This window comes from Mus musculus, chromosome 1 (assembly GCF_000001635.26).
Source record: "Mus musculus strain C57BL/6J chromosome 1, GRCm38.p6 C57BL/6J".
NCBI lineage: Eukaryota > Metazoa > Chordata > Mammalia > Rodentia > Muridae > Mus > Mus musculus.
In genome coordinates, this window is record NC_000067.6 from 105,276,166 (window position 1) to 105,302,249 (window position 26,084).

Here is a 26,084-nt window from a genome sequence, read left to right on the forward strand (position 1 = left end):
TGAGTTTTCTGGCTGATGGCAAAGTCAAGTCTTAACCCATAATACGGGCAAGGGGATGGCTGCCCAACTCCCACACTGACCATTGAAAAGTCATGCCAGGGTTTGTAAGAGAAGCAAAATAAGAGTCACACTTTCAAAAATCTAGACTTCCTAATGCAGAGCTTAATGTTGGAAACAAAACACATTATCGAATTACTGTCACATATGAGGATGACTTTTAAAGCTGCCAGGCACAAAGCATGCTCATACTGGTATCCACGCAGATCAGATCATTGATAACAGCCTAATTAGGGGGAGACTGTGTACTAAACATGTGATCAGAGATGGGAATCCAGGACGCTGTCCAACAAGAAGTGTTCTGCAAGCACTGCTTGGGTCAACAAAAGCATTCATCTGAAGACAGGCTTTCAAAAATGGAGCCAAGAGGCAAAGTCAGGGTCTTCAGGATGACACCCTGTATATGGTCCAGTGTGGCTCCTACCGGAGGCCCAGCATATTGTCATTTCTGAGCAGTAAGGACTAAAGTCACCATAAGCTGTGAGAAATGCAAGCTGCAGAAGGAGCCCCGAGCTGTCTCACTACAAACCCATTCTCGGGCATCTCAAAAGTCATTTGAATGTCACCTTTATTTAAAATTCTTGATTTAGGAGCGCTTTATAGTTTTAATACCTGTCTACTAAAATTTTCCAAGATAATAAAAGTCCCAGTCAAGATTTTCTTTCGTAGGGAAAAAAAAAATGCATGAGTCTACTTGAAATCATTTTGAATTTTAATCATAGCAAATGTGTTTTAACAGTAGTCGTAAAATGAACATTACCACATATACAAAGGACAAGACACCAGTTTAGCATACAAAAATACCATGTATTAAAATCAGGTTCATTGGAAAAACTTGGGACTGGCTAAGACACCATCTATAACAGAGAGAGCAAGCAGGAAGGCTTTTAAGACATTCCGATTAATAAACAGCAGCTTGATATCCCCTATGAAGTCAGTATTTGGCAACATTTGGACAAGAATTTCTACACTGCCCGGCAGCTCATTTATCTGTAGGGCAATTTGGCCCTTTCAAAGAAAAGCTTCCCCAAAGAAACTGTCTCCATTATTATAAATGAAACAAGTCAGGAACTAGAATTAACAGCCTCAGAACAGCACTAATCTCACCATCTGATTGCAATGTGTTATACAAGACCAGAAAGCCCACACATGGGTCTTTAAGAATGGAAGGGAACATGGTGGTGGTTACATATGTCCTCTATTGGGAGTTTGTGGCCAACTTCCCCAGACTGCTGGCAATTTCCATACCTATAACCATCAAGTGAGGTCATACATACAAGTGGTGAGATATATAAATATAATAATGGCAGCAGCAAGAACATAAGCACAACATTATTGAACTATTTTTTTTGCAGTAGTCGTACCCAAGTCACAGCTCACTAATTGAACTAGAACTTTTTCATAGCAAAGAGAGGAGCAAGGTACACTTATATGTACTCCATGGCCAACTCCATAAGCAGGCTCTGGTATTTTCTACAGCCTTGATAACCCAAAAGCATCTGAAAGGATGACAGGAAAGATGAGAACTCCTTGGGAATCTCCTCATGAGCCAAGCACCTTCCATTTGTGTCTTCAACTTAAGCAGGTGATCCCTGGTAGAATGGTCGAGATCCCAGGTTATCTTCAGTTGGCTTCTACCATGGCTGACATACAGTGTAAAGTCTTTTTTTTTTTTTTTGAACCCATAATCCCATTTCACTTTCCTTTCTTTTAAAAATAGTTTCTCCTTCTCTGGGCATGTCTGTCTATCTATTCAGAGCCCAGGGTTTTGTCTGTACCATTCCCTCAGGTGAGGCTCCTTGGCAATGGGATGGCTAAGTCCACCTAGCCAACAGCCACTGCCTTCTCTTACTGTTCAAACAGAGATAACATAGGTATCAACTTGTTCCCTGAAGGACATCTGTCACATCTGTTTCTCTTTTCTTTCTACTTCACATTTCCTTGCCACCAATATATCCAACCACTGACTACTGTGTTCTCAAAAAGCAAATGCTGAGTTAAAGAGTGACCAGTCCCTTTGAAAAGCTCCTGTTAGAGTAACACAGTAACTCATTGGGCAGGAATATTACAGGAGACTGTCTTGTGGGCTACAGCTCTCCATCTAGGGAGGCATTGAGATCAGTGATCTGGGAAACAGGGAAAGATCCAGGATGTAACAAACATCCTGTAAGGAACGAAGAGAAAGGCCCACTGTTGGAGCTCTCAGGAGGACCCTCAGTGCTTTGTTCTAATAGCTGATTGTCCCTAATAACACAATGTGAATAGTATATTTTAAAAACCCTTTTTAGATTAAACTCCAGATAAATGAGATAAGCATTTTCAAGCACCACTACAGTGTGGGATGCACAAGTGGGGATACCCCAGGCAGTGAACAGAGAAAAATCAAAAGACATTGGCTGGAACAAGCAAGACAAGAGAAGTGCTCAGAGAAATTGATTCAGAATGGAGTATCTCAGAGATAGTAGTTTACAATCTTGAAACATAACAAGGACCAAAAGAGGAGAGAGAGAGAGAGAGAGAGAGAGAGAGAGAGAAAGAAAGGAGGGAGGGAGGGAGGAAAAGAGGGAGGGAGGGAGGGAGGGAGGGAGGGAGGGAGGGAGGGAGGGAGGGAGGGAGGGAAAGAGAAAGGTTATTTAGAATTCTGAAATCAAATGCCCTGCCTGCTCAGTGTATGGGTGATCAATGGTTTTTCAATGACATCACGTAGGAGTACCCACCTCTTTATAAATGGAGAAGTCTTAAGAGTTTAAGACATTCCCCAAAGTAGTTGGTTTGACATGGCATATGGAGCTCATAACAGCTGTTTAAAAATTAATATATAAATTCAGCATTTTGTGATCCATGGATGAGAAAATCATGCTGATGCTTTCTACTTTATGTTAACTCCGATTACAGGGAGAGAGAGAGAGAGAGAGAGAGAGAGAGAGTTAGTTGTAGCAAGTCATTTCTATCAGGAAAAATGGCTTGAATTTCCACTTAGTTTTCAAGAGTTTCAGGTTGAAAAAGATCCAGCAACTATCTCTTTCAAATAGATACCATGGGTAAATTCTCTTGGAGATCTCACTCTTGCCTGGAATTTCTGTCAGTATGAGAATGACTTTTCAGGTGAAGTCTTCCTGATTATGGTGAAAATGTCAAGAAGTAATTTCTCCATCTAGGTCCAGAGTATGAGTTGGCCAACTTCTGGTGTGGTTCCGGAATGTTACCTAGTCCATAACACCATTCTTCTAAGGAGAGAGGAGCTTTGTTGCTGTCTGGGCGTATCACCCATAGTATATGAATCACTGTCGGCCTCCTAACTTAGAAAAGTCTTCAGAAAACACCATTTGGCCAACAAGTTGAAGACCAGCCCCAAAGAGAGTGCTCCCTATTGAAGGGCTGCAGAATTGGAAACTCAGCCCAATTCTGTTCCATCAAAGCAAGCACAGTTGGCTTCCACTACACTGGGGCGGGGAGCAATGAAGAGGAAGGCTAGGAAATTCTGACATGGTACAGATTTTCAAAGGAAGGGACAGGAGATCTTTAAATCAAAATCTAAGCAGGGAAGGGTGCCAGACTATCGGCTACAGTCTGAGTTTTATACGGAATGTATCTTGAGCTGGACTCTCCACTCCCCTTTACTAACAGAAGAGTAACTCTACAGAACAGCCATAATAACCTTTCAGTTTCTAAAGCCCATTGAGGAACGCTTTCCTTTTTTTTTTTTTCCTTAACTATTAAAAATGTAAAAAGTGCCTTTGTGCAAAGTTTCAAACCTTTTAATGATAACTAAATTTAAAAAGAGACACTCAACAATGTCACATCTCACTCTAAAAGTGGTACCTTGTTCCAGCCTGGCACCCACATATGCCCACACCAAATACATGACAAACTGACTGACTTCAAGGGCAAATAGAAACACTGTAAACACCGCAATGCATGCTTGATTGTGGATTTCCCACTCACTGATGCAGTGATTCGGTTGGGAAAGAGCTCAAAAGTGAACTGGGATTTCATCAGACTCTTATTTATTAGATTTTCTGTAACATTGACTCTTTTTTTTTTTTTTGGCCACAAGACCCTACACACACTTTCACAGCACAGGTCATGCATGGCTTGCAAGTCAAAAATTTTACAGCTACTGTCTAGCTATGAGCTTTGGACAATAGATTTACATGCAGCTAATGGTCCCAGAAAAGGGGCTTAATAAAGTTCTCTTTAAGCTTCACTGCTCATTCCTTGGTTTAAAGTCTCTAAGCAATAACCCCAAAGGGCAATGGATGAGATTTTATTACTACCCCTCCCCTTTGGAGCCCATAAGCGTCTTTAAGTTAGAAAGGAATTTCTTTTGGCAAACTGTTACTAGTCAACTTCCTGATGTCATTATGGCCAATGTGATCACAAGCCATATGGGAATATTTAATTTTAAATTTCTTAAAATTAAATAACATTTAAAAGTCATTTCTTCAGCCATCCCCACCTAATTGCTTAACAGCCATGTGGCTAGTGGCCACTCTACTAAACAACACTGAACAAATACAGAACAATTTCCATCAATCCCAAAAGTTCTATCAAACAGGACTGACTTAGAAAATTCCAAGAGCTGAACTAGCATACAGCTGAAACTCCAATGGATCCACTCTGTGAGTAATGCAGAGGGTGAAATTTAATTCTGTTTCAAAAAAAAAAAAAGCCTCAGACCTTCCTGATAATAAGGTGTGACTGAAATTCAGAACTAATTTGCCTTTATCATTACAATTTATGTCCCAGGTCATTATACAAAATTTTTCTAAAGACGACATATGAAGTGCCATACTTGGCTCTACTTAACACGGTAAGCATTCTCTTGCTTATATCAAGATCATTAATAAAGAAGAAATTCATGCTTCTTATAGGTTACTATTTACACAACACTCATCGTCCTGGACATGTGGGGGGCAGGATCCTGGTTTATGTTTTACACTTCTAAATATTCGAATCACATGGTTTGAAAGTTTTCTTTTAATACCTTCATTCATTCCTAAATCAACCCCCCCCCTTTTCTTTCCCAAAAAGAAGCTATCTAAAAAGAAATTAATATCTGAAGCAACCCTCAAAGCAATAGCTGACACAGGGCCTTCCCAGACTCTGTAAACAATCATAGCCTGAGAGGGAAAGTGGTGTGCCTCGGGAGGAATAACACGGCACAGCAGGACACGGGTCTTGTCTTCTTGCTATAGAATTACAACCTGCACACTACTGCTCTCTACATACCCCAATGAGCTCATCTGCAAGATGAAGCCACTAGAGCCTCCTTTCAGCTGCAACTGCTGTCCCTGCCACTGGCATGTGATTCTAAGCCCTGGCTGCTTGCCCCACATGAGATAGATAAAGTTTTAGTGTTGTGGGTAAATTCCAGAATAAACTGAAACATCAAGTATATAGAAGTTGGCAGGCCTCCTTGCCCCCTCCTCTAACACACAACCACACACACACACACACACACACACACACACACACACACACACACACCCTAATAAGCACATATGCAAACCATAGGCAGAATCCATTTCAACCGTTTTAAATAATGTCTCTTAGACCAAGCACACATAAAAAAGCTTTGACTTGGGTTATTACTGTCAGGTTGTAAGGTCAAGAGTCTACCAGGGAGCAGATTGATTTTGCTTAATTACAGCTCTAACATGAACTTTTTAGGAGTTCTGTGGACAATTTTACTATACAGCTTTGCAAGAAAAACCACAGGACACCATATCAACACACATGTTAGTATCTATAAATAGCCTCCTAAACAACTAGAACATTTTCACACACTGTACTATAGGATCACTCATTTTCTACTGTACAGGAAGGTATGCTGATATCTCTCACAAATGAATTTAAATATGGCCTGGCTTAAAATTGCAAGAGTAACATCCATTGGAAACATAACATCCTTTACGCAACATTTTTGTCTATGTGTGTTTTCTCCTCCGAGAGAAATAGAAAGTGGGTCAGACATGCATTAGAGCAGCCTGAGAGTTTGAGAAATTGATGCTAACCCAACAGTATATTATGTTACATAATAGAGGATAGTATTCAGCTAATGATACCTAAATTATTAATACCAAATAAATCCTAGATTATTCGTTGTATAATGCCCAATAGCTTACACGATAAAATGGTATTTTAACCTAATTTCTAGTTTGAGCCCTCAGATACATTTTTTTCCTAAAGGTCTTATAAATTTGAAAGATTTTAAAAACCAGAGCTCATAATTTGATGTTGAATTTTCATGTCAATTGTTATCGTTGTACTCTAGATGTTATTCCTCTGTTTTATTTCACTGCAAAGTCATCACTTTAGCACACGTCTGTTGTGCAGCTTGAAGATGAAGGCCAGCAGGCCAATCATGCTTCCATGTTCCAGGGCTGCTTCTGACCTTGCTTAGATCCTGTGCCACTCTTTCCTTTCCTTTGCCTTTCCCACCCTTTCCACCATTTCAGGGATTCAACAGAACAGCAGGGAGGAACACAGCTGAGTGGAGTCCTTGACAAACATCACTCATTCCACAAACAGAGTTCAAAGAGGACTATAGCGCTGGCAACTCTTTCAGAATACACACAGCCAGACTAGGGACTGCTTCTTTTATGCTAACAGATCTTTCTTCATAAATTCACATTTAAAAATAGTTGAGCAATCATGAGAAACTGGTTCACTTACATGGTGAGCATTTTTGTTCACCGTACTACTTTTGGCAGTAGAAACATTTGAAATACAAAACATTTTCTTGAAAGTTCCAACAAGATGAAATTGAATTCTAAGCAGGTTAACTCTTACAGGAAAATCTTTCAAAGAAAAGATCATCAAGGACTGTCTATTACAATGCCCATCTAGGTATGCCATTGATTAGCAACATTTGTGACTTTGACACAAAGCCCTCCAAACTGAGGGAAAATGACGAGTTCTTCTGATGCTCTGTCTGAGCCTTTACTGACATGGGATCACTATACACAGCAAAGTGCAAGTGGATGTTGGAGGTGATGTGGGGGAAAGATCCAGGCACCGGCCAGGAGGCTGGTGTTGTAGACACTTGGCTTATGCACGCCCACAAAGTCTTACTCCCAGGATTCTTCAGGAAAAACTCAAAAACCTGAGATAAATTGAATTACACACACAAAATACACACAGAGATTCACAATATTTACACTTTAAATTCTTATCTTGTGAGATGGCTTGAGAAAGATTGGCATATAGGTTTCTTAGGGAATTAGACATTGCCTATATATTTCCCTGTCCATCACTTGCCTGTTGGGCTTCCAGCTTAACAAGCACAGAGCAAGCTTAAATCACAGATGAAGAGAAATGAAGGAACTTGGCAAAGCACAACACACTGAAGACATGTGTGCAAATATTTTCTTCAAACAGCCAAAAGGTCTGTTTTGATTATTTTGATTTGGGTGCCATTCAAAATGTATAAAAAGTTTATGAAGACCAGGGTTCAGTCACACACACATACACACACACACACACACACAGACACACACGCACGCACGCACACACACGTGAGCATACACACACAAACATGCACACACAGGAGCCAGCTCTGGGTCTTCACTGTTTTTGTTTTTTAAACATGGATTTGAGGTTTAATTCTACTTGTGTACACAGCATCTGTTTTAACCTACCGTCTACCGTATTTAGAGAGCTATTGCACCCACATGTACATTTTCATGTCTAAGTAGAAAAGTCTAACTTGAGACCATGATTTAGGAAAATCATAAATTACAGCCCATTGGATACACAATTATGAGGAAGCATGCAAACATCTTCATAGTTGTCACCATCTTGAAACTGTTCTCCTGGGATCTTGCTGAGACCTCACCCTCTGCACTTGTCTTTAGGTGAATCAAGTGACAATTGCAGGCCAGCGCTTGCACCAAATGTGCAGTGTCACCCCCATCTCATCACAGGGATCCCATCACCAACACCTGCTCACCCCCTAAGTTGGCACCCACAAGAGGCATCCCTGTGAAAGACTTCAACCACAGGATATCACAGTGAAGCGCTTAGAGATGCAGGACATGTTGTGTAGCACAATGCCCAGGAGGAAGACCAAAACACAGGCCACCAGGATGACAGTGCACACGCCAGACCATGTGGAGCTCTTCACCACGCCCCTTCTGTCAGGCTCCTCCTCCACAGCCTCCGGGGGAGCTCCACCCTGCAGGGGCTGCTGTTCTGCAGGGATGGTCACCACGGTGAGAGACTTCTGCTGGCTCCCTGGCAGCAGGCGGCAGCCCATGTCTCCCGGCAGGAGTGTACGCTCCTTAGAGATGGGCAGGGGCAGCATGTAGCACCCATTGCTTGGAAGTTTGATGAAGACTGGGGTATGCTCGGAAGTGTGTGGTATGGCAATGACTGCCAAGACCTCTGGGTCATCGGGCAGTTGTGATACAGAGAAGCCCGGGGGCAATTTGGTGATGCCACGGCACCAGGGGCACCTTACGTCCTTCTGGCTGGTCCTCATCTGCTGGAGGCACACCGAGCAGCAGGTGTGCTTGCAATCCAACAACTTGGGCCTTCGTCGGGGGCTGTAATAATTAAAACAGATCTGACATTCCAACAGGGAATCCTGGGAGAGTGTCTCCATCGCGGACCAAGAGTCAAAGGGCAGGACCAACAGGAAGCTGGAGAAGCCGGTTCTCAAATGTCACCACTCTGGATCCCTCTTCTCAAGCTCACAGGGCATCGAGCATTCACAAATGTGCTAATTTCTGGGGGAGAAAAAAATAATGCAGATGAAACTAATTAATCCATTTTAAAAGTTACAATATGGATTAGTTAAAACATATCATGACTCAAAAGTCTTGTTCCTGGGTCAAACACAAGAAAAAAAAATCCTACTGGTAAGACCATAGGTTTCCTGTAACGCCCAGCAGGAAACCACATACCATGTCTTGCCTTTACTTACCTCCCTGTAAGACTTCACAGCTAGATACAGGGAACTTGATAGAGCAGGTGCTTGTGTAAGAATTGCTTCCTTGTTTTATGACCACTCCTTTCTTTCATTGTGTCTTTAAGCTTTGTTATTTTGCAATGGCAGATAATACTACCGTGAATTTGCGAGGCACAATGTGATGTTTCAATACATGGTCACACTGTGTAACGAGTAAATCCCCATAATTAACACATCCCATCACCTCCACATTTATTGTTTCTTTTCTTTTTTTCCCCCAATGTTGGTGTATGCCTATGTATGTGCATGTGTGTATGTACATGTACGTGTACATGTACATGTAGGCCCAAGGCTACTGTCAGTTTTTCTCAGTTTCTCTCCAAACCATTTCATTGAGGCAGGGACTCTTCCATTGAAAACATGGCGTGCTCATCGGCCAGCCTAGCCAGCTTAGTTACCTGTCCCCTGTCTTTGCTCTCTGAGTGCTAGGTTTAAAGGAGGTAACCACAACTGGATGTTAGGGATGCAAACTCTGCTCCTCACGGCAGGAAGTTTATCTGTCAGTCTCATTTCTTTCTACATACGTGGATTTCCCAAAGGAAGGGGTTTCACTGTGACATTTCTAGGCAGGCAAACAGCGTGACTGAAATAACCCCACAGGCAGAAGCTCACAAGGTCCATCTTTTTATCTCTTCCTCCAAACACCTTTTGTAAGACAATTCTTATCAAATCATCTTAAAAGTGGCCAAAAGAACAAGAGACACCCACAACAAAAGCAGGGTAGGAGAGGGTCTGGAAGTACTGCAGGCCAACTCCACAGAAGAAACTCAGTCTGGTCTCTCATTTCATGATTACTTAGGCTTGCCTGCCTAAAGGTTAAACTTGGTGAGATTTTCAGTAGTAATGGGGAATGAACCCAGGGCTACACACATGCTAGAAAGGTGCTGTACAGCGAGTCCCAGATCCTAGCTCCTAAAAGCAAAAACCTCACTGATCACAATTATTAGTGAAGAACTAACAGGAAGACTGTATATTATATAGAGTATAAGTGTGCAGCCCTCCCTAGTATCAGGGGAGATACCTATTGAAATTGAAATGAGGTTCGAGGGCTGCCCTTTCTGCTCCCCAGGTTTTCAAGGAAGACTGCCCAGGTCTGCTTCCAGTCCGAAAGCAGCCATATTCTGCTTCTTTGCATGGAGTCATGACTCTGGAAAGAACTGTTTGCCGGAAAGTTTTATATTTCTAATATAATTTCCTTTGGGAAATAAAAAAGTCACCCTCTTAGATATATACGTTGTTAAAATAAAATTTTAGAATGCATGAAAAAGAACCTACTTTGCAGAAAGAGATGCCTGGGGTGCAAACGTGGTATGGAGGCCTGGCAACCTCAGTTCAGATGGCAGAACCCATGAAAAGTCCCCAAAGCTGCTGCTGGCACCCCACATCTGTAATACCAGCATTCTAAAGTATAGTGAGACCAGAGGCAGCGACATCACTGGCCAGAAACATGAGGCCAGCTAGCACACAGCACAGTAGTGAAAACAAGAGAGACCAAGACAGGAGAAGCCTCGTGAAGGTTATGCATAATAGACATACAGTACAAAAATTAATCACTGATAAAGTCAATTAGAAGAGAAACATACTTGTGCTTTAAAAGCACCTATTTTGACATGTTACTAAAATTAAAATTAACAATACAACATTCCAAAAGTCCATATCAGAACCAACAACATCTCTAGTCATAGGGATCTATCATGTATCAAGGTGAATCTGAGTCCAGCACTGTGCAAATATACATATATGTTTGAGCACATCCCTTCATGTGCGTTCACATGCATGTGGGAGTCACAGGAAACCCCCAGGGTCATTCTTCAGTCACCTCCCACTTTTTGTTTTGAGACTCCGTCTCTTATCGGCCTGGAATTTCACCAACAGTCTAGACATGGCTGGCTAGTGAACCCTCCTACCTTCACCGCCCATGGGCCAGTCACTAGGATTACAAGTGCATGTCACTGTGCCTGGGGTTTTAGATCTATCTTTGTAGCTAAGACATGGTGTCTGTCTACAGAGAGTCCCAAATTAGAGCTGGGAGCTGTAACTACATAAGCTTTGTTACACCGTGTCAGAAAAGCTGGAGGAGTCAAGGATGTCTAGGGAAAAATCTGACCTCTAGAGAGTTCAGATGCATGCAGAGTAAGAGACTAGGCAGGCTGTTGTCAGGTTAGGAAAACAGCATGAGCGAAGAAAATGACAGCATCCATGACCTAGTGATTCCTCCACCTCCCACATTAGAGAGCTTGATCTAGCACTGGGGTGACTACAGCTTTACCCTTCTCTTATGCTCGGTATTTGGCATAGTCACCTTCGAAGGAAAGAAACTCCAGTACAGCACTAGATGTTTCCCTAGCATGTGGTGAGTCCCCGATTCAATGCCTAGGATCATCAACAGATAAATTAAGGGCTGAGGAAATAGTGCAGTGAGAGAGTGAAGTCCCAGGTTATCTCCAGTATAGCAAAGACAAAATAAATAAAGTATTTCTCATAACACCTATGCTCTGAGCTCTCTTCCAGGTCCAGGAGAGCAGACTCCCCAGGGAAGGAAGACAGTATAGGCAATGGACTGAGGACTGTGGCCAGCAGCACGTGCCAGGCATGGGGCTTTACAGCAGCCAATAGAAAAACAACAATTTTAAGAGTAAGACTGATCCGTCTGGGTCAGATGAGGAAGACGTGTGAATAGACTGTTAGGTTAGACAGAGAGGAGCCATGGCTTCAGTAAACAAGGTATCTATGCAATGTGCTAAGAGGTTTTTAATGGACATTGACACAACAAAGCACACCCCTCCTCTGAAAAGGAATAAGGGGTAGTTTATTCTGGAATAAGTTTGAGTGACCATAGCCTGGGAACACAGATTTAGGTTACCCCAAATTCCATTATTTCAGTGTGGAAAGAGTTTTACAGTTTCATGGAACAAAGAAATGGAGGCAAGTTTAAAATATATTGAGGGACACATCAGAGAAGTGGGTACAGCAGACCGACCACTCCTTTGCTCTAACCCACAAGCTAAGAATGTCACAAATGGCATCTTAGACCCATAGAAAAGCTCCCCTTATCTTGCTGTAACTGCTTCTCTATCATTAGATAGTCACAGGATGTTAGTTCTGACACAGAGGTGGGAAAGGAATGGTTGTTTCAGGGCTGCAACTAACTTAAGGTGAGGTTATTAGTCTCTGGATGACCTGTAACGTTCCAACTCTCCACAACACTATAGTTCTAATTTGTTAATCAGATTTTGCAGCGCTTTCTTTCCATTCCTCCCCACCCCCCTCATCCTTGTGAATCACCCCTCTCCCCCCAAAAAATAAAACGCAAGTCCAATTTGTGTTACCCATATTCATGGAAGCCTAGTCAAAGTCTCAGTGGCCACCATCCCCTTAAAGAGAACTGAGTTCTTACTTGAATAGAGTAGGGTCAGGCAATAAATGGCAATGAAGAGATCACAGCATGAAGAAGTCAAAGCAAGGCCTTAAAAGGGAGCTGGGAGAAACAGAGGTGACATACAAGGAGTTTGCTTAGGATATAGTCCATAGCAAGTTCCAGGAAGGTATTTAAACCACAGTGAGCAAGTCAATTAATTCGTTACACAAGAGAATCAAGGATGGATATGGGAATGTGAGCCACGGATTCAAAAAAGAGGAAAGTGGGTGCATTGCTCCACAATGGAGAGATCAAGTCCTGGAGAGGTAGCCACTGCTTTGAGGATAGGCTTCCTTCTGCTCTCCCTATGCCTCGCCCTCTAAGAGAAGCCACACCTAAATTATTATGATGCCAACTGCTGAAGAATCTGTAAATTTATAAAAACCCATAACATGGTGAGCTTCAAATTACATCAGAGCAGGTCATTGTTCTTATTCTCTATCAACTGTTACAGAATGTGTCAATTGCTGTGAGGTTGAATTTGCAGAGAAGGGATGTTTGTTCAAGAAACTACAGGAACAAGCCCCAGGAGGCCAGATTTACAGAAGCACAAACAAAATGCCCCTAGAAGGAAGACCCTGGGGTCTTCTTGTCTTCTTGGTCCTTGTCTCCTTTTTTTTTTTCCTCTCTGTAAAAAGATGCTTTCAGTGTCTGAGCTACCCATGAAGCTTTGGAGACAGCACCCTTGCCATCTTCTCAATTGGTGCCTGCCACCGATTAAACTTGCAACTTTCCTTCCCAGAGTTTTGTGTGATGAGCACTGGCTTCTGACTGGTGAGCAGCTCTATGTGAATCCACTAACACTCCTTCTGTGTACCTGGCATAATTACTTAATTTGTCTAAAAGAAAGCAAAACCAAAACTCCTCATCATGTGTTTATGAATCACACTCTTGGCTACTTTTAGTGTCAAACTCACTGACATAGAGCAAAGCCATAGCATGACCCATGGATGTGAATGCACACATGGGGAAAAGAGATAGCATGACCCATAGATGTGAATGTATATAGAGAAGGAGAGTCTACTTTGAACTATGGTAGCAGGAAAAAAAATCACAGGAAACTATTAAAATGATAGATTGCTGAAATTTATGAAATTTCTTAACAACAATACCCAAGATAACATCATCACTGTAAACACAGTTGGAGACAAATGTTTCATGGTACCAAACCAAATATGTCAATGTACTGATAATCTTCCCTCCATATAATTTACCTTGTAAGTAATGGCTTGGAGTACAGTATAATGAGAGCAAAGCAAGATGGAATCACTCTGGTTTTCTTATCCCTGTCTTTGTCACCTCTGAGAACAACAGGAGGGCAAGTCACTTAACCTCTCTGAGCCTATGTGACCTCATCAGCCCAGTGGAGATGGTGGAGCCTGGGCGAAGGTCAAGTGAGTTTACCTCTCTGCTCAGTGCTTTGCAGTTGGGATTTGCCCAGGAAAAGTACCCACAGGCACTTCCTGGTTATCAGAGAGATACCATTTGCACAGCATGCCAGAATAGATGCAAATCTTCTTCCTGGCACTGCTCCAAGGCCTGCAGCACCATCATTTTTCAATAAAGCCAACATGCAACCTGATTCACGAAATCATGCTCGGAGAAATGTTCACTTAACTTTAATGTTAAGTTCCCTTAAAATTAGAGTCTGCTACACAATTTCCAACTCCACCCAAGTTCCACCGAAGCAGAGTGGAAACACGCTCTTATTTTTGATGGGACACATCTTAAAGCCTTTTTCTAACTTCCAGGCAGCTTTGTTCCATACTCAGCCCGGCTGTATGGTATTACAGTTTGTTTTCTGGAACATGATTAGTAATGATGGTGATTAGTTAGGTGGAAAGAAGAAAAACCATCTGAGGCTATGGCCTGAAGCTAATGATGAATCACTCTTCTCTTCTCTTTCATCAGGAAGTCAAGAGAAGCAAGGCACCGATAGAGAAGGGGGAATAAGAGCTCTGTCCACTGAGGCTGGAGAAGAAGTTCAAAGCTCTTGTCAAGTATGTTATACAAACACGCACACCAGCAATTGCCCTGGGAATTTGAGTTTGGCATTGCCTTCCTTGAGAGCAGGATGGGCTACTCAAATAAAATACTCATGAAATTTTAAAGGGACTGAGAACTTCAGTAAAATGCACAAGAACAAGTATAGGCTAGAATATATTGGACCAATTTGTTAAGTGTCACTGCAATTTATTTTTTCAAAGAACCTAAAGTAAAGATCGAAGAGAAAAACAGATCACACAATAAGGAAAAGTGGCCAAGGAAACAGCTTTCAAAACAAAACTTATTTTCAAGCATGTTTTCATAAAACAGAACTTGGTTATATGTACAATATCTTTTGTACACTATGCAGATTAACTAAGGTCTGTGAGGGGTATTATTACATCTCTAGAGACCTTTGGTATCAGGGATCTGGAACTATTTCATATTACTTTGAGATCTGTACATCTTTATAAACATGCAGGTGTGGTGATATACTTGAATAAATGTAGTGGGAGGTGAAATAACAAAAGTCTGTTTGACGTTTTACAGTTCTAATAGCTTTGTACAAGTCCAGGCACATGAACCTGTACATGAATATAAGTAGATGCTGATGAACTAGACAATCCAAGTTGGCTCACTCCCTTCACAGGTAGGCATCCTCAGCTTTGGTGCTAACCAGGAAGCCTCTGGAGAACCACAGCATGAAGTGGTTATATCCACTTGATCTTAACTGGCCACTTTGATGTTCTACAGAAAGACCTAAATTTAATGGTTGCATTAAAAGAAGTCTCAATGATTGAACTTTGCACTACATTGCTTCTCTCTTTTTTTTTCTGCTGAAATGGCTTGTCTTTCTGATGCTTGAGTGAGATATTTGAAATGAGATTAGGCAAAAAAAACCAAAAAATTCATTGTTTTATCTGATAATTCAGCTGGCCAGACTACTTACTTGTTGTAGTGTGTCATAACAAATGTACCCAATTAATGGCCAGAAAGGAAATGGCCTGGTAACAGGCAAGTCCATGGCTTCTAGCTTTCTTGCAGCAGGGAACAATCCTTCCAGGACATGGGGTTCTTCATGCATTAACAGTTTACTTGGGGGAACAACAGCCACAGCTTTGATGCAGTGAGGCAGTGGATACTGCATCTTGACATAGTTCAATTGAGGATCCACTGCATAAGTTCCAATCTTTGTACAAGGATTCTGAGTTCTTTTACTTCGAGAAGCCAAAGGTCTAGAGTAAAGCTACCTCTTTAGTTAGTAAAGTCTTAGATGATGGAGAAAAATGGGGAGGGAGATGCTGACAGTGCTGGTGGTTGACAGGGTGGCAGAAGTAGGAAGGGTGGGGCAGAATTTCAGTGGTTAAACAGGAAGAAAAGTAACAGAATACCTATGACGTTCACTGCCCCCAGCGACCTCTCACTAGGTGAGCCCCACCTCCTGAAGCTTACTCACCACATAGTCACTGTCCTAGCCACAGCCTAGTTGTCCTACATGCCTGCATATGCCATGGAGCCAAGGGCATGCTATGGCTTGGAGCCCTGTAGTAGTACATGACAATCCTTTCACTGAGAAACCTAACCTACCAAGCAGCCATGGCTGCCAGAGAGGATGTTTGTTCAAGATGTGATATACATGATATAAGGAACAGTATAAAAAATTTGCTTGAGAGATGGTTCAACTCTTTTTTTTTGGGGGGGGGGGTGTTTGAGACAGCCAGGACTACACAGAGAAACCCTGTCAAAAAAAAAAAAACAAAAACAAAAACAAAAAACAAAAAAACAAACAAACAAACAACAAAAAAACAAAAAAATTGCTAATTTTGTAAATTAGGAAAAGAAAAATACACCAGACCTAGCCACAGCTGTTACTACATGCTAACAAAGTGTACTATAACCAAGACACTTACCCATTAAAGCCACATTCAATATTACACAAATCATGACGATCACTGATTTTGTTTGAATATCCAACCAACAATCAATACCATTTGCAACAGGAGATAAGGGTCTTAGATATAATTCTACTCGTAAACAGCAAGTTACCTTGAGCAAAATGCATCTGGACTAAACGGTGCCTTAAAGGACTTTTTAGTAAAAGCACTGTATGGCATGCTGCTAGGTTTCCTACAGCTTGGCACTCCGCCAGAGTGCTTGATCAGTTGATGCCGTGTATACTCAACAATAAAACGGTAATTCAAGTAGATTGTGTTGGTGAACTTAATATATATTATATGAGATGATGAAGAGCATTTAAACTATTTATGGTAGCCTACACTTGAAGTCTCTACACTTTTGATCTGGGATGCCTCAGTAGCTCACGTTTTATAGTGTTCTTTCCCATTGGTACCACCAGTGTGCTGGACTGTGGAGCCTTTAGGAAGTGAGGCTTGGCTCTCAGAAGGTCATGGGGCAGGCTTCTGTCTGCTTTCTGGTCTGCTATGAGGATCCTATGCAAAATGCACAACACTGTAAACTTCGCCGTGCCATCCCTAGTAGACATGGGCTGAGAGCTCATTAAACTAGAGCCCTAGCAAACCTTCCCTCCCTTGAGTCATTTGTATCAGGTACTGTGGTCCCAGCCACAGCAGGGCAACTGATGCAGACATTAATTACTCTCTTTGTGCCCATTCAAGGAATGCATCCAGCTAGAGCTAACACTCTTGCAGAAACACCACCACGGTTCCCAGAAACGATAACCTTTTAATATTTGGTCAGTGCCCTTCCAGGATCAAGTAAGACAACCCTGTCATCCCAACTAACCCAAGAAACCCAAATCTACTTCGAAAAAAAAGAAGCTGCATGGCCACAGGGCTTCTGCAAGAGGCCAAGGTTACATGTGCCATCCCCCATCACTCTGCTTGGTCTTTATTCATCCATCACTCCCCACTGTCTTTATTTGCTCTATATCCCAGTAACAGCCAAGAAAAAGTTGCTGATGGTCATAAAGTAGAGAACAGCTATAAAAGACTGTCAGGGGAGCCCAGGATCCCCAGAGGGAAGAAATGATAAAAGATGCTGGTCCCAGAATGAGTGAAAAAGAATTTGCTCCATCAACTTGCCTGGCTGCCAGAATGTGAGCAGGAGGAGTATGGCAAATCAATAAAGTCAACGAGATGGTAAACAAAGAGGCTAAGTCTTACCACAGGTTTACACACCAATTAGACAAGGCAGTTCACACAATTATTCCAATGTTTATTGAGAACCATATGCCAAGCATCTTTCAGGGTACTAGGGACAGCATAGCAAATGGCAAACAAGTATCCCTGCCCTTTTGGAGCCTAGATTCTGAAGAGCTGTGTCAAGAGCACAGGACAGAGAGGAGCAGGCAGAAAGGAGATTTTTCCCACTATCATATGCATATAACTAACCATAAAGGGAGTCAGCAAGGACTACTGATGGATTCTTGCTTCCCACTGGAAACAGAGAGAAGACTGGACCTTAAGGCTCTACTGTGAAGAGCAGATTAGAAGGATGGACACTGGAGTTCTTTGTATTTAGTTAAGCATTATCCTGGGGAGCAGATGTAAGACTTTAGGGATGTATCAAGGCAGATAGTGAAGATACCCAAAGCCAAGCCTTGCTCATTGCTGGGGACCAAGGCTGTGATGATCTAATAGACACTTACCATGCATGAGTTGATGGGGCTCAGCTCCAAAGACGCCATTCAAGCTCCCAGAAACCAAATGCTTCCCTAGTTAGGGACCTCAATACCCCTTATTTTTCATGTGTAGGCCATCCAGAACCTTTGAAGATCCCCAAACTCCTATGCAAATATATACTTTCTGTGGTGCTAGGATAGAAATCTAGGAACCTTTGCATGCTAGACTACCACTGTGTATAACACTGTGAACACGCCCACCCCACAGTACTGATTTTTGCTGTATTGACATTGAGATGGGGTCTTACTCTATAGTCCAGGGATGGCCTTGAGTTCTCTCTTGTTCTGTCTCTTACGTTCTGGGATTGCAGGAAGTGCACAGTGAGGTCCTGCCATTCCTCATTGTTTTTATCCAACCTCAAATTCAAAGAGAGAGAGAACAAGATCTGAAAGCATAACTAAGGCTTTAGGTGCTGTCTCATTACCTCAAAGAAATAGTGGCTTTACAATGGCATCCTTGGTACTAAGTTCTGATTTTTCAGTAGGTTCTAGATATATGGAATGATTGTCAGTTTAACAGTATGTATTCAGGATGTAAAGGCCATCGTGATAAGGAGTAGACTGGCATACACCCTCAAGTTGAGTACAATGATCCTTCAAGTTGAGTGTGTATGGGGGTCAACAGATGAAAATTAAGCCTTCTTAGAGCACCCCTCATCTGGCTAAAAGTAAAAGCCTCTGAGAAATCCTGCCATGAATTCCCACTCTAGGGCAGGTCTATCCCAGGACAGATAAGAGTAGCTATGAATCCCTTATGTTGAGATCCAAGACCCCGACCACCACTGTCACACTCTAACCTCCCATCCATGCTCCTAGAAACCCATTTGTCTTTCCTAAGATTCCTCAGTTGTCTCTCCCACTGCTCCCTATTGTCTTTTTCCCTACTCAACTCAGCATCAGATCCATCATCCCAGCCAACCCTTCCAGTTACTCCTCCATCAATCAGCACAAGTCGCATGCTAAACAAATATTTGTCTCTTGTAATCTGCTTTCTATCAGTTTAATTCACAGGCCCCAGGCACTGCTCCTAAGATAGGATAGAAAAACTTTTCACCTCACCAACAGTTCCAATACAACTGTGCTTTCAAAACCCAGGCACTGTGGCACTGAGCGCTGAGTGTCATTGGTCCCTAGCGGTCTAGCCCCCTGTCATGATTTTCAGTATGTTTGGCCAAGGGAGTGGCACTATTAGAAGGTATGGCCTTGTTGGAGTAGATGTGTCACTGTAGGCATGGGTGACTCTCATCCTAGCTGCCTGGAAGCCAGCATTCTATTAGCAGCCTTCAGAAAAAGGTGTAAAACTCTCAACTCCTCCTGCACCATGCCTTCCTGAATGTTGCCATGTTCCCACCTTGATGATAATGGACTGAACCACTGAACCTGTAAATCAGCCCCAATTAAATGTTGTCTTTTCTAAGACTTGCATTGGTCATGGTGTCTGTTCACAACAGTAAAACCCTAACTAAGATACCCCTGGTTCTCTACATTCAGCTTATAACTGGAGACACCTATCCCCAACTAGCTTAACAGGTAATCTGTGAGGCAAGTTACAGAATGCAAAGAATTTAAATAGTAGTTTAATATTCCACTTTCGAACTAAGAAGGTTCAGGGATACAACATCACTGCTTTACAGGTGCAACAAATAAAGTGATTCAACAGAGCAGAAAATTCAGGCTAGAGCAAAGAGCATTCACAATGGCTGACCCACTGTTATCCTTAGGGATTGATACCTGTAGTTAGACAAGAGGGAGGTGAGGAGGGAACTGGATCACATGATAACTACTGCTGAGAAGTCTGATAGCAGACCACCTGTCTGGCTGAGGATTCTGGAATGCCTGCTTACCTCTCACTCCAAGTCCTAAGGTAGAAGGTGAGGAAACTCATGGTGAAATTCTTGTTCTACCTGAGGAAGGAGGACTACTGGAGTGAGCCCCAGAGTCTAGACGGCCAGAGAGCAAGCTTGTGCTTTTAATGTCAGGGCAGTGAACAAGTGTTCTAGGAGAATGGGGAAATGAATAGGACCAAGTCACATATCTGTTCTTTCTGGGCTGCTGAATGACTTCTGGATACACACTGGGAGATAGTCTTGCCTATCTAATCCATTCCACAGCTCTCCTCCATACTCTGACATCCAACATACTATTTTGGGGGAGTGGTGGAGAGGAGACAGGTCTTACTATGCAGTCTAAGCTGGACTTGAACTTACAATCATTAGCCTGCCTCAGCCTCCTGATGACTGGTACATCAAGTGTAAGCTATGAACCACCCCTGGTTAGCCAGCATGCTGCTTTACCAAATGTCTAGGTCTCTCTCTCTCTCTCTGTCTCTCTCTCTCTCTCCCTCTTAATCTAAGTACAGTGTACTTCAGACACACCGGAGGAGAGCATCAGATCTCATTACAGATGGTTGTGAGCCACCATGTGGTTGATGGGATTTGAACTCAGGACAGTCAGAACTCTTAACCACTAAGCCATCTCTCCAGCCCCATCTAGGTGTCTCTTGATCAAGGTAAGTTAACACCTACAGTTACCCATCATACCCAACATCCCAATACTAAGAAATACCTTAGTGAAAATTGGTCCAGACTATTAAACCATATGGGCAGGAATATGGGGCTCATAATAACTGCACATGAAAGGAAGTTCTTCATTTAGTGGAACTTCACAAAGACATAACGATAAATTGCTCTTGATATAGACAAAAATCCTTCATTCATTTGGACAGTTGTAGCAGCCATAGGCAGCGGAGTGGATACAGATGCAGTCTCCTTAGTCTCTGTGTATTATTATTATAGAGGAGATTACACCATCTCAGCCATCATCATCCTGTTCCCTCTCACCTTTTTGTATCCATCTCCTATTGGTCTCATCTTCCTTGAAAACCCCCACTAATGCAGGAAGATATTAAACAAATGTTCAAACCCATCAAACATTCCTAGACGTATAATTCATGGCAAACAGAGGCTCACCGGAGTCAAGTATCCTAAGGCTAGTAGGAGAAGCATGGAGCGAAAGCTCCGAGTTACAAAACAAACAAGCCCCGCTTGTTTGTGAAGACACTTTTACTTATACACATTTACACATGCACGTGCATGTATATGCACATACACACTCATGTACTCATATACACACATGCGTATGTACGAGTGCACGTGTGTACACACCACACACACACTACACACACACACACACACACACACACACACACACACACACACACACACTTTTAAACTCCTTTACACTAACTCAAGCAACATTCAATGGCAAAGCTGGAAAGAATGGAAACTTACACGCCTGGTGGGGTTCAGACACGCTTTTAAATAAGTGAACTTGAAGCCATTCAGAACGCTCTTCTCTCTGAGCAGAGTGTCGCTGCAGTCTTCCAACCTACCTCAGCACTCATGATTCATAGCTTGAGTTAAGACCCCAATAGGAGTTGCAAAGAATCCCTGAAGGCATTGGCACTAAAATTAAGCACCTCCAGGAGTCAGCTGTCAGTTTGCTCATTACTTTCTCTTACTTCCAGCTGCAGTAACTCAATGAGGGTTGATTTCCCATTTAGGCAAAGTAAGAAGGGAAGGAAAAAAAAAATACAAACCCCAAGAGTAGATATTGAACAGTGGTGCAAAGCAATGCTATCCATCATTAACTGGCTTTCTCACCTAACAATAAACTCAAAAGATTTCTTCTGTTTTCTTAAACATATTTTAAAAATCCAAACTTGAAACAAAGTTAATTAACAATAAGACACACATATCTAAAGTGTGTGGTCGGTGGTTCTGACAAATGCCTCACCCTGTAACGACTATGCCCCTGAGATATTTCCACCACAAACTTCCCTGTGCCTCATCAGGTTTACCATCCACCTGCCCTCACCCCCACCTCTTGCAGCTTCTGCCCTGTCTTCTATTTTTGCAATTGTGGATTTGAAACTCATCTACAATTTCCCTTAGGAAGTTGATTTGACAATATCCTGAGTGTACTTTTTTGCTTTTTTATGACATATCCCCCGACGTAGCCCTAACTGGCTTTTAACTCAAGGTTCCCTAGTCTGTATCTCCACTCCAAATACACATTTATTTTATTTTTAAAACTATATTGTTTATTTATTTTGTGTGGATGTGTCTCTGTATATAGGTACATATGTTCTACAGCATGTATATGTAGGTCAGGAAATAATTTTTAGGAGTTAGTTTTCTTCTTTTACCATGTGTGTCCCCAAAATCAGTCTCGGGCCACTAGGCTTGGCAGCCACTAGGCTTGGTACCTTTACCCACTGAGGCATCTTGGCAGTGCCTGTGTATATTTGTATATAGCCTAGCATGATGTTTTTGGATATAAACTATTTGCTCGACTTCATACTCATACTTCATACAGAAGACCACAGGGTAGCATTCATTCAAACATTCTTAAATATAAGACACTATTTCTCAATCCTGGGGCTCTAGAGAAAAAAAGATGTTTTTTTTTTTTTTTTTTTTTTCCCCCTGCTCAGGCAGTGAGGGATATTAGGCAGTGATGTCAGGCAGGGGATGCTAGAGAAGTAGTGTGGAGATTTGGAAGAAGGGTGATTTGGGTCTATCTGGGGAAACAAAGACTTTCAAGCAAAGGAACCACTTCATGTTTCCTCCAGAATAAGGATTCAGTTTGTGTACAGTACCCACAGCGAGGCAGTCAGTGAGAGACTTTTAGGGGAAGGTAAGAGATCTGCTGGTGCAAAGACAGACATTGCGCCCTGGGTTTTCAAGCTGTCTACTAACATGTCTTTAACTTCTGTATGATAATTAGGCATCTATTAGGGAATGATCCCTATAACATTGCTCTCTGTATGTGGAATTAAGAGTCCATCAAGGGAATCATTATACAGTCAATAAACAGATATTTTCATAATAAGCCTTTTTAGAAAATATAAACAGCAATAAAGGAAAAGACCGAGTCATGACTATTTTGAGTCTTTAAAGCTTAAGCCTTGAGTGTGCTGCTTCCTCCCATCTCTCAGGAGCTGAAGGAAAGTGGCTGCAAGGCTCTCCTGGGGGGTCATTCTCAGATTTCCAAAGACAACTGACTCCAACCAGAGCCAGCTGTGATCTGGAAAACTCCATTGCTTCTATGCACGGGCTATGGTTACAGCAGGAACAAGGAGAAGCACTAGAATCCAGTGTCTTCCCTTGGCTGTGTGTTTAATCTGAGCACTTTGAACGGACTCATCTTTATACATGAATGAAGCTTGCCCGCCTGGAAGATGATGCAGAGTTAGCGTTTGTTGCTCAGATGACACCAGTGTGACTATGCACGCCTGAGGGTCCCTCCTTCTCAGATCTTAACAGTAATAATACTCAACATTCTAGGAGGCAAAAAACAAATGTGAGCCTACAGTCACTCTGTGTGGGGGTGTGGAAGGTAAGGGGGTGGGCATGTGTATCCCTGTGTTTATACGCATGTATGTGTAGTGTGCATATGTATATTTGTATCTATATGTGTGTATGTGTATTTGTATGTATGCATCTCTTTCTCTCTCTCTCTCTCTCTCTCTCTCTCTCTGTGTGTGTGTGTGTGTGTGTGTGTGTGTGTGTGTGTGTGTGTGTTCTCCTTTTCACCATATGGCTCCCAGGATTAAGGTCATCAGGCTTGGTGTCAAGCACTGTTGCTCAGGGAATCATCTCACTCATTGCCTCAATATTGTAAATTGAGTCTATGTGAGGGATATATGGGTCTCATAGTCTACAGCTATCTTCATTGTACAGAAAGGCCACATCAAATCCAAGTCATTCTCTTGAAATTAAGACACAGTCCTTCCTAAGCCTTGAACTGGCTTTGTTACAGACTCACTACACGTCAAGCACCTGAACCACTGGCAAGAGTTTACCCATTTCTACCCACCCAGCCATCCGTTTGGTCAGGGCCAGTTTTGTTCATGAGTATTTTGCATTTTTACATCAGATGGTTTGAACTGTGATTCACAGTGTGTGGATATTTCTGATTTGGTTTTTAAAATGTTGGTACATACATGCCACTTATCTCAAAGTATTTAAACAACAAAATGTATATTTAAAAAACAAACTTTACTGTAAAGAGCTGCAGATTCATTTTATACTATAGAATATTTATTTGTGCTGGGTTAGCAGGTTTAAAATGATTGACAGAACTTATTTGGTGAAAACTGACTTCTAGCCAGGCAAAATCATTTCGCCAATAGCATACATATTCTAGTTAGATAATTCTATATGCCCTACCAATAATTTATAGTGGGCTTCATTTCAGATTTCATTTCCCTTGCCAAAACAAAAATACAAAACCAACAAAAAAAAAAGGCCCAACAGTACATTTATCTTTGTTAATTAGTCAAAATGTACTTAGGAGTATATGAAAGGGTCTCATTTAGCAGATAGATGTTTTATAAATGAAAAATAATTAAAAGAAAGTTTGGAGATGGCTTAGTGGGTAAAGTGCTTGCTGGCAAGCAGGAAGACCTGTGTTACCATGGTGCCCTCATACAAATCCAGGTGCAAGGACTTGAGCCTGTCACCCCAGCTCAGAAAGGCAGAGACAAGCAGATACTGGGGACTTACTTTGCAGCCGGTCTGGGAGTCGTGAGCTCCAGGATCAGGAGAGACTTGGTCTCAAAACATTGAGATAAGGTTGAGAAAAACTGAAGACCTCTGGTTTCTGTGCACTGGCACGCTAACCCCACCCATACCCCTACCATTCCCACATGAATACACCACACATACACATAGAAAGGGGGTAGGTAGACCAGAGAGACAGGAGAGAGTCTTTTAGGTTAATTCATAGCATCAGTGGGATTTTAGGAGCTCTTCTATGTGTCTTATGCCTGGCCAGACATAAGAATGTGTTTTCAGTCACCACTAGCAATTTGGTGACAGTATATCTGGTTTCTCAGTATACTACAATGTGACATTCTTATCGACAGAGATCCCAAGGTAGCTGTATCAGTCAACTTCTGTTTCATGGGCACCTAGAACACTATGGTACATCTGTATGCACCACCCAAGACACTTTATAGCAGAACATGAGGGTACTCTGCTAAGCATGACCTATGTCATCTGTCTCTGCTTCTTCAGTTTGGGTCCAAGACAACCAGCCACTTCTCGTTCAGTTCATATGCTCACACATTGAGCCAAGACAACTATCTCTCCTTTGTTGGTATTTTGTCAGAGGCAATGAGAGCATGCTTCCCTTTGCTTTTGATTCAAAGGCTTCTATGAAAATCCATCAGCTTTTGCCAACACAAATGGTCTCCTTACAGTAATGTGTACTCTGACAGCCTTCCCAGAGATGTAGCCATAATAGGAGGTAAAACAACAAATGCAGATTTAAATGAAAACGGATTTCTCATAAACCATTAGCTTATGCAGGTCACAAGAATCAGATTAAATTGCTTTATTGAGAATGCTAGTGTATTTCAGAAAATAATTCCCTAATGCTCTCAAGTTATTGAGTAACTTAAAATAAAACAAGGTCAAATTGAACCTACATGTGAAGAAGGGGGGAGGGAAAAGGCATGTGAGCAATGGGAGTGTGCCATGGTCGCACACCCCCAGCGCCAGGCTCCAAGGGCAGTTCCCACTTCCTCCAGGAGCTCCTGCCCTTGAAAGGACCATCGGCATCAGCAGCGCTTCTGCTTCTCCACTCGGAGGATATCGGTGAGAACACGCAGGGCCATGCTCACACAGACACAGTTCCCTCTGCAGCTGCTTGTACAGCTCACACAGCCTAGCCTGGCTTCCGACTCTGAGCCTGGTCTTCATCAGCTGCTGAGAAAACAGTCTAACAGGGCCGTGCATTTAAAAAACATCATCTACACCTGAACCTAAAATGTAACAAGCACATAAAGAGGTAAGAACAACTTGAGGCAGGGTTTTTTTCTGTCTATAGATCTGGAATGAATCCAAGTAACCTTTCTAAATTATCACTGCTCTCAGAGTCTAAGGGCCGTCTGTGTGGGAACAATTCTAGAATATAGCATC

At 42.2% G+C, this 26,084-nt stretch overlaps 1 protein-coding gene across 4 annotated transcripts in view; it reads right to left on the minus strand.

The window, feature by feature from the left end:
* Positions 1-751: 751 nt before the first annotated feature.
* Positions 752-26,084, minus strand: part of Rnf152 (ring finger protein 152) — an 80,075-nt gene continuing 54,742 nt past the window's right edge. For all 4 annotated transcript variants that reach the window (XM_017321207.2, NM_001160368.1, NM_178779.4 and 1 more), the window contains one exon: positions 752-8,789. In XM_017321207.2, coding sequence (XP_017176696.1) covers positions 8,054-8,665 — 612 coding nt within the window. In that variant the 5' untranslated portion in view covers positions 8,666-8,789 and the 3' untranslated portion in view covers positions 752-8,053. The remainder of the gene's footprint in view (positions 8,790-26,084) is intronic.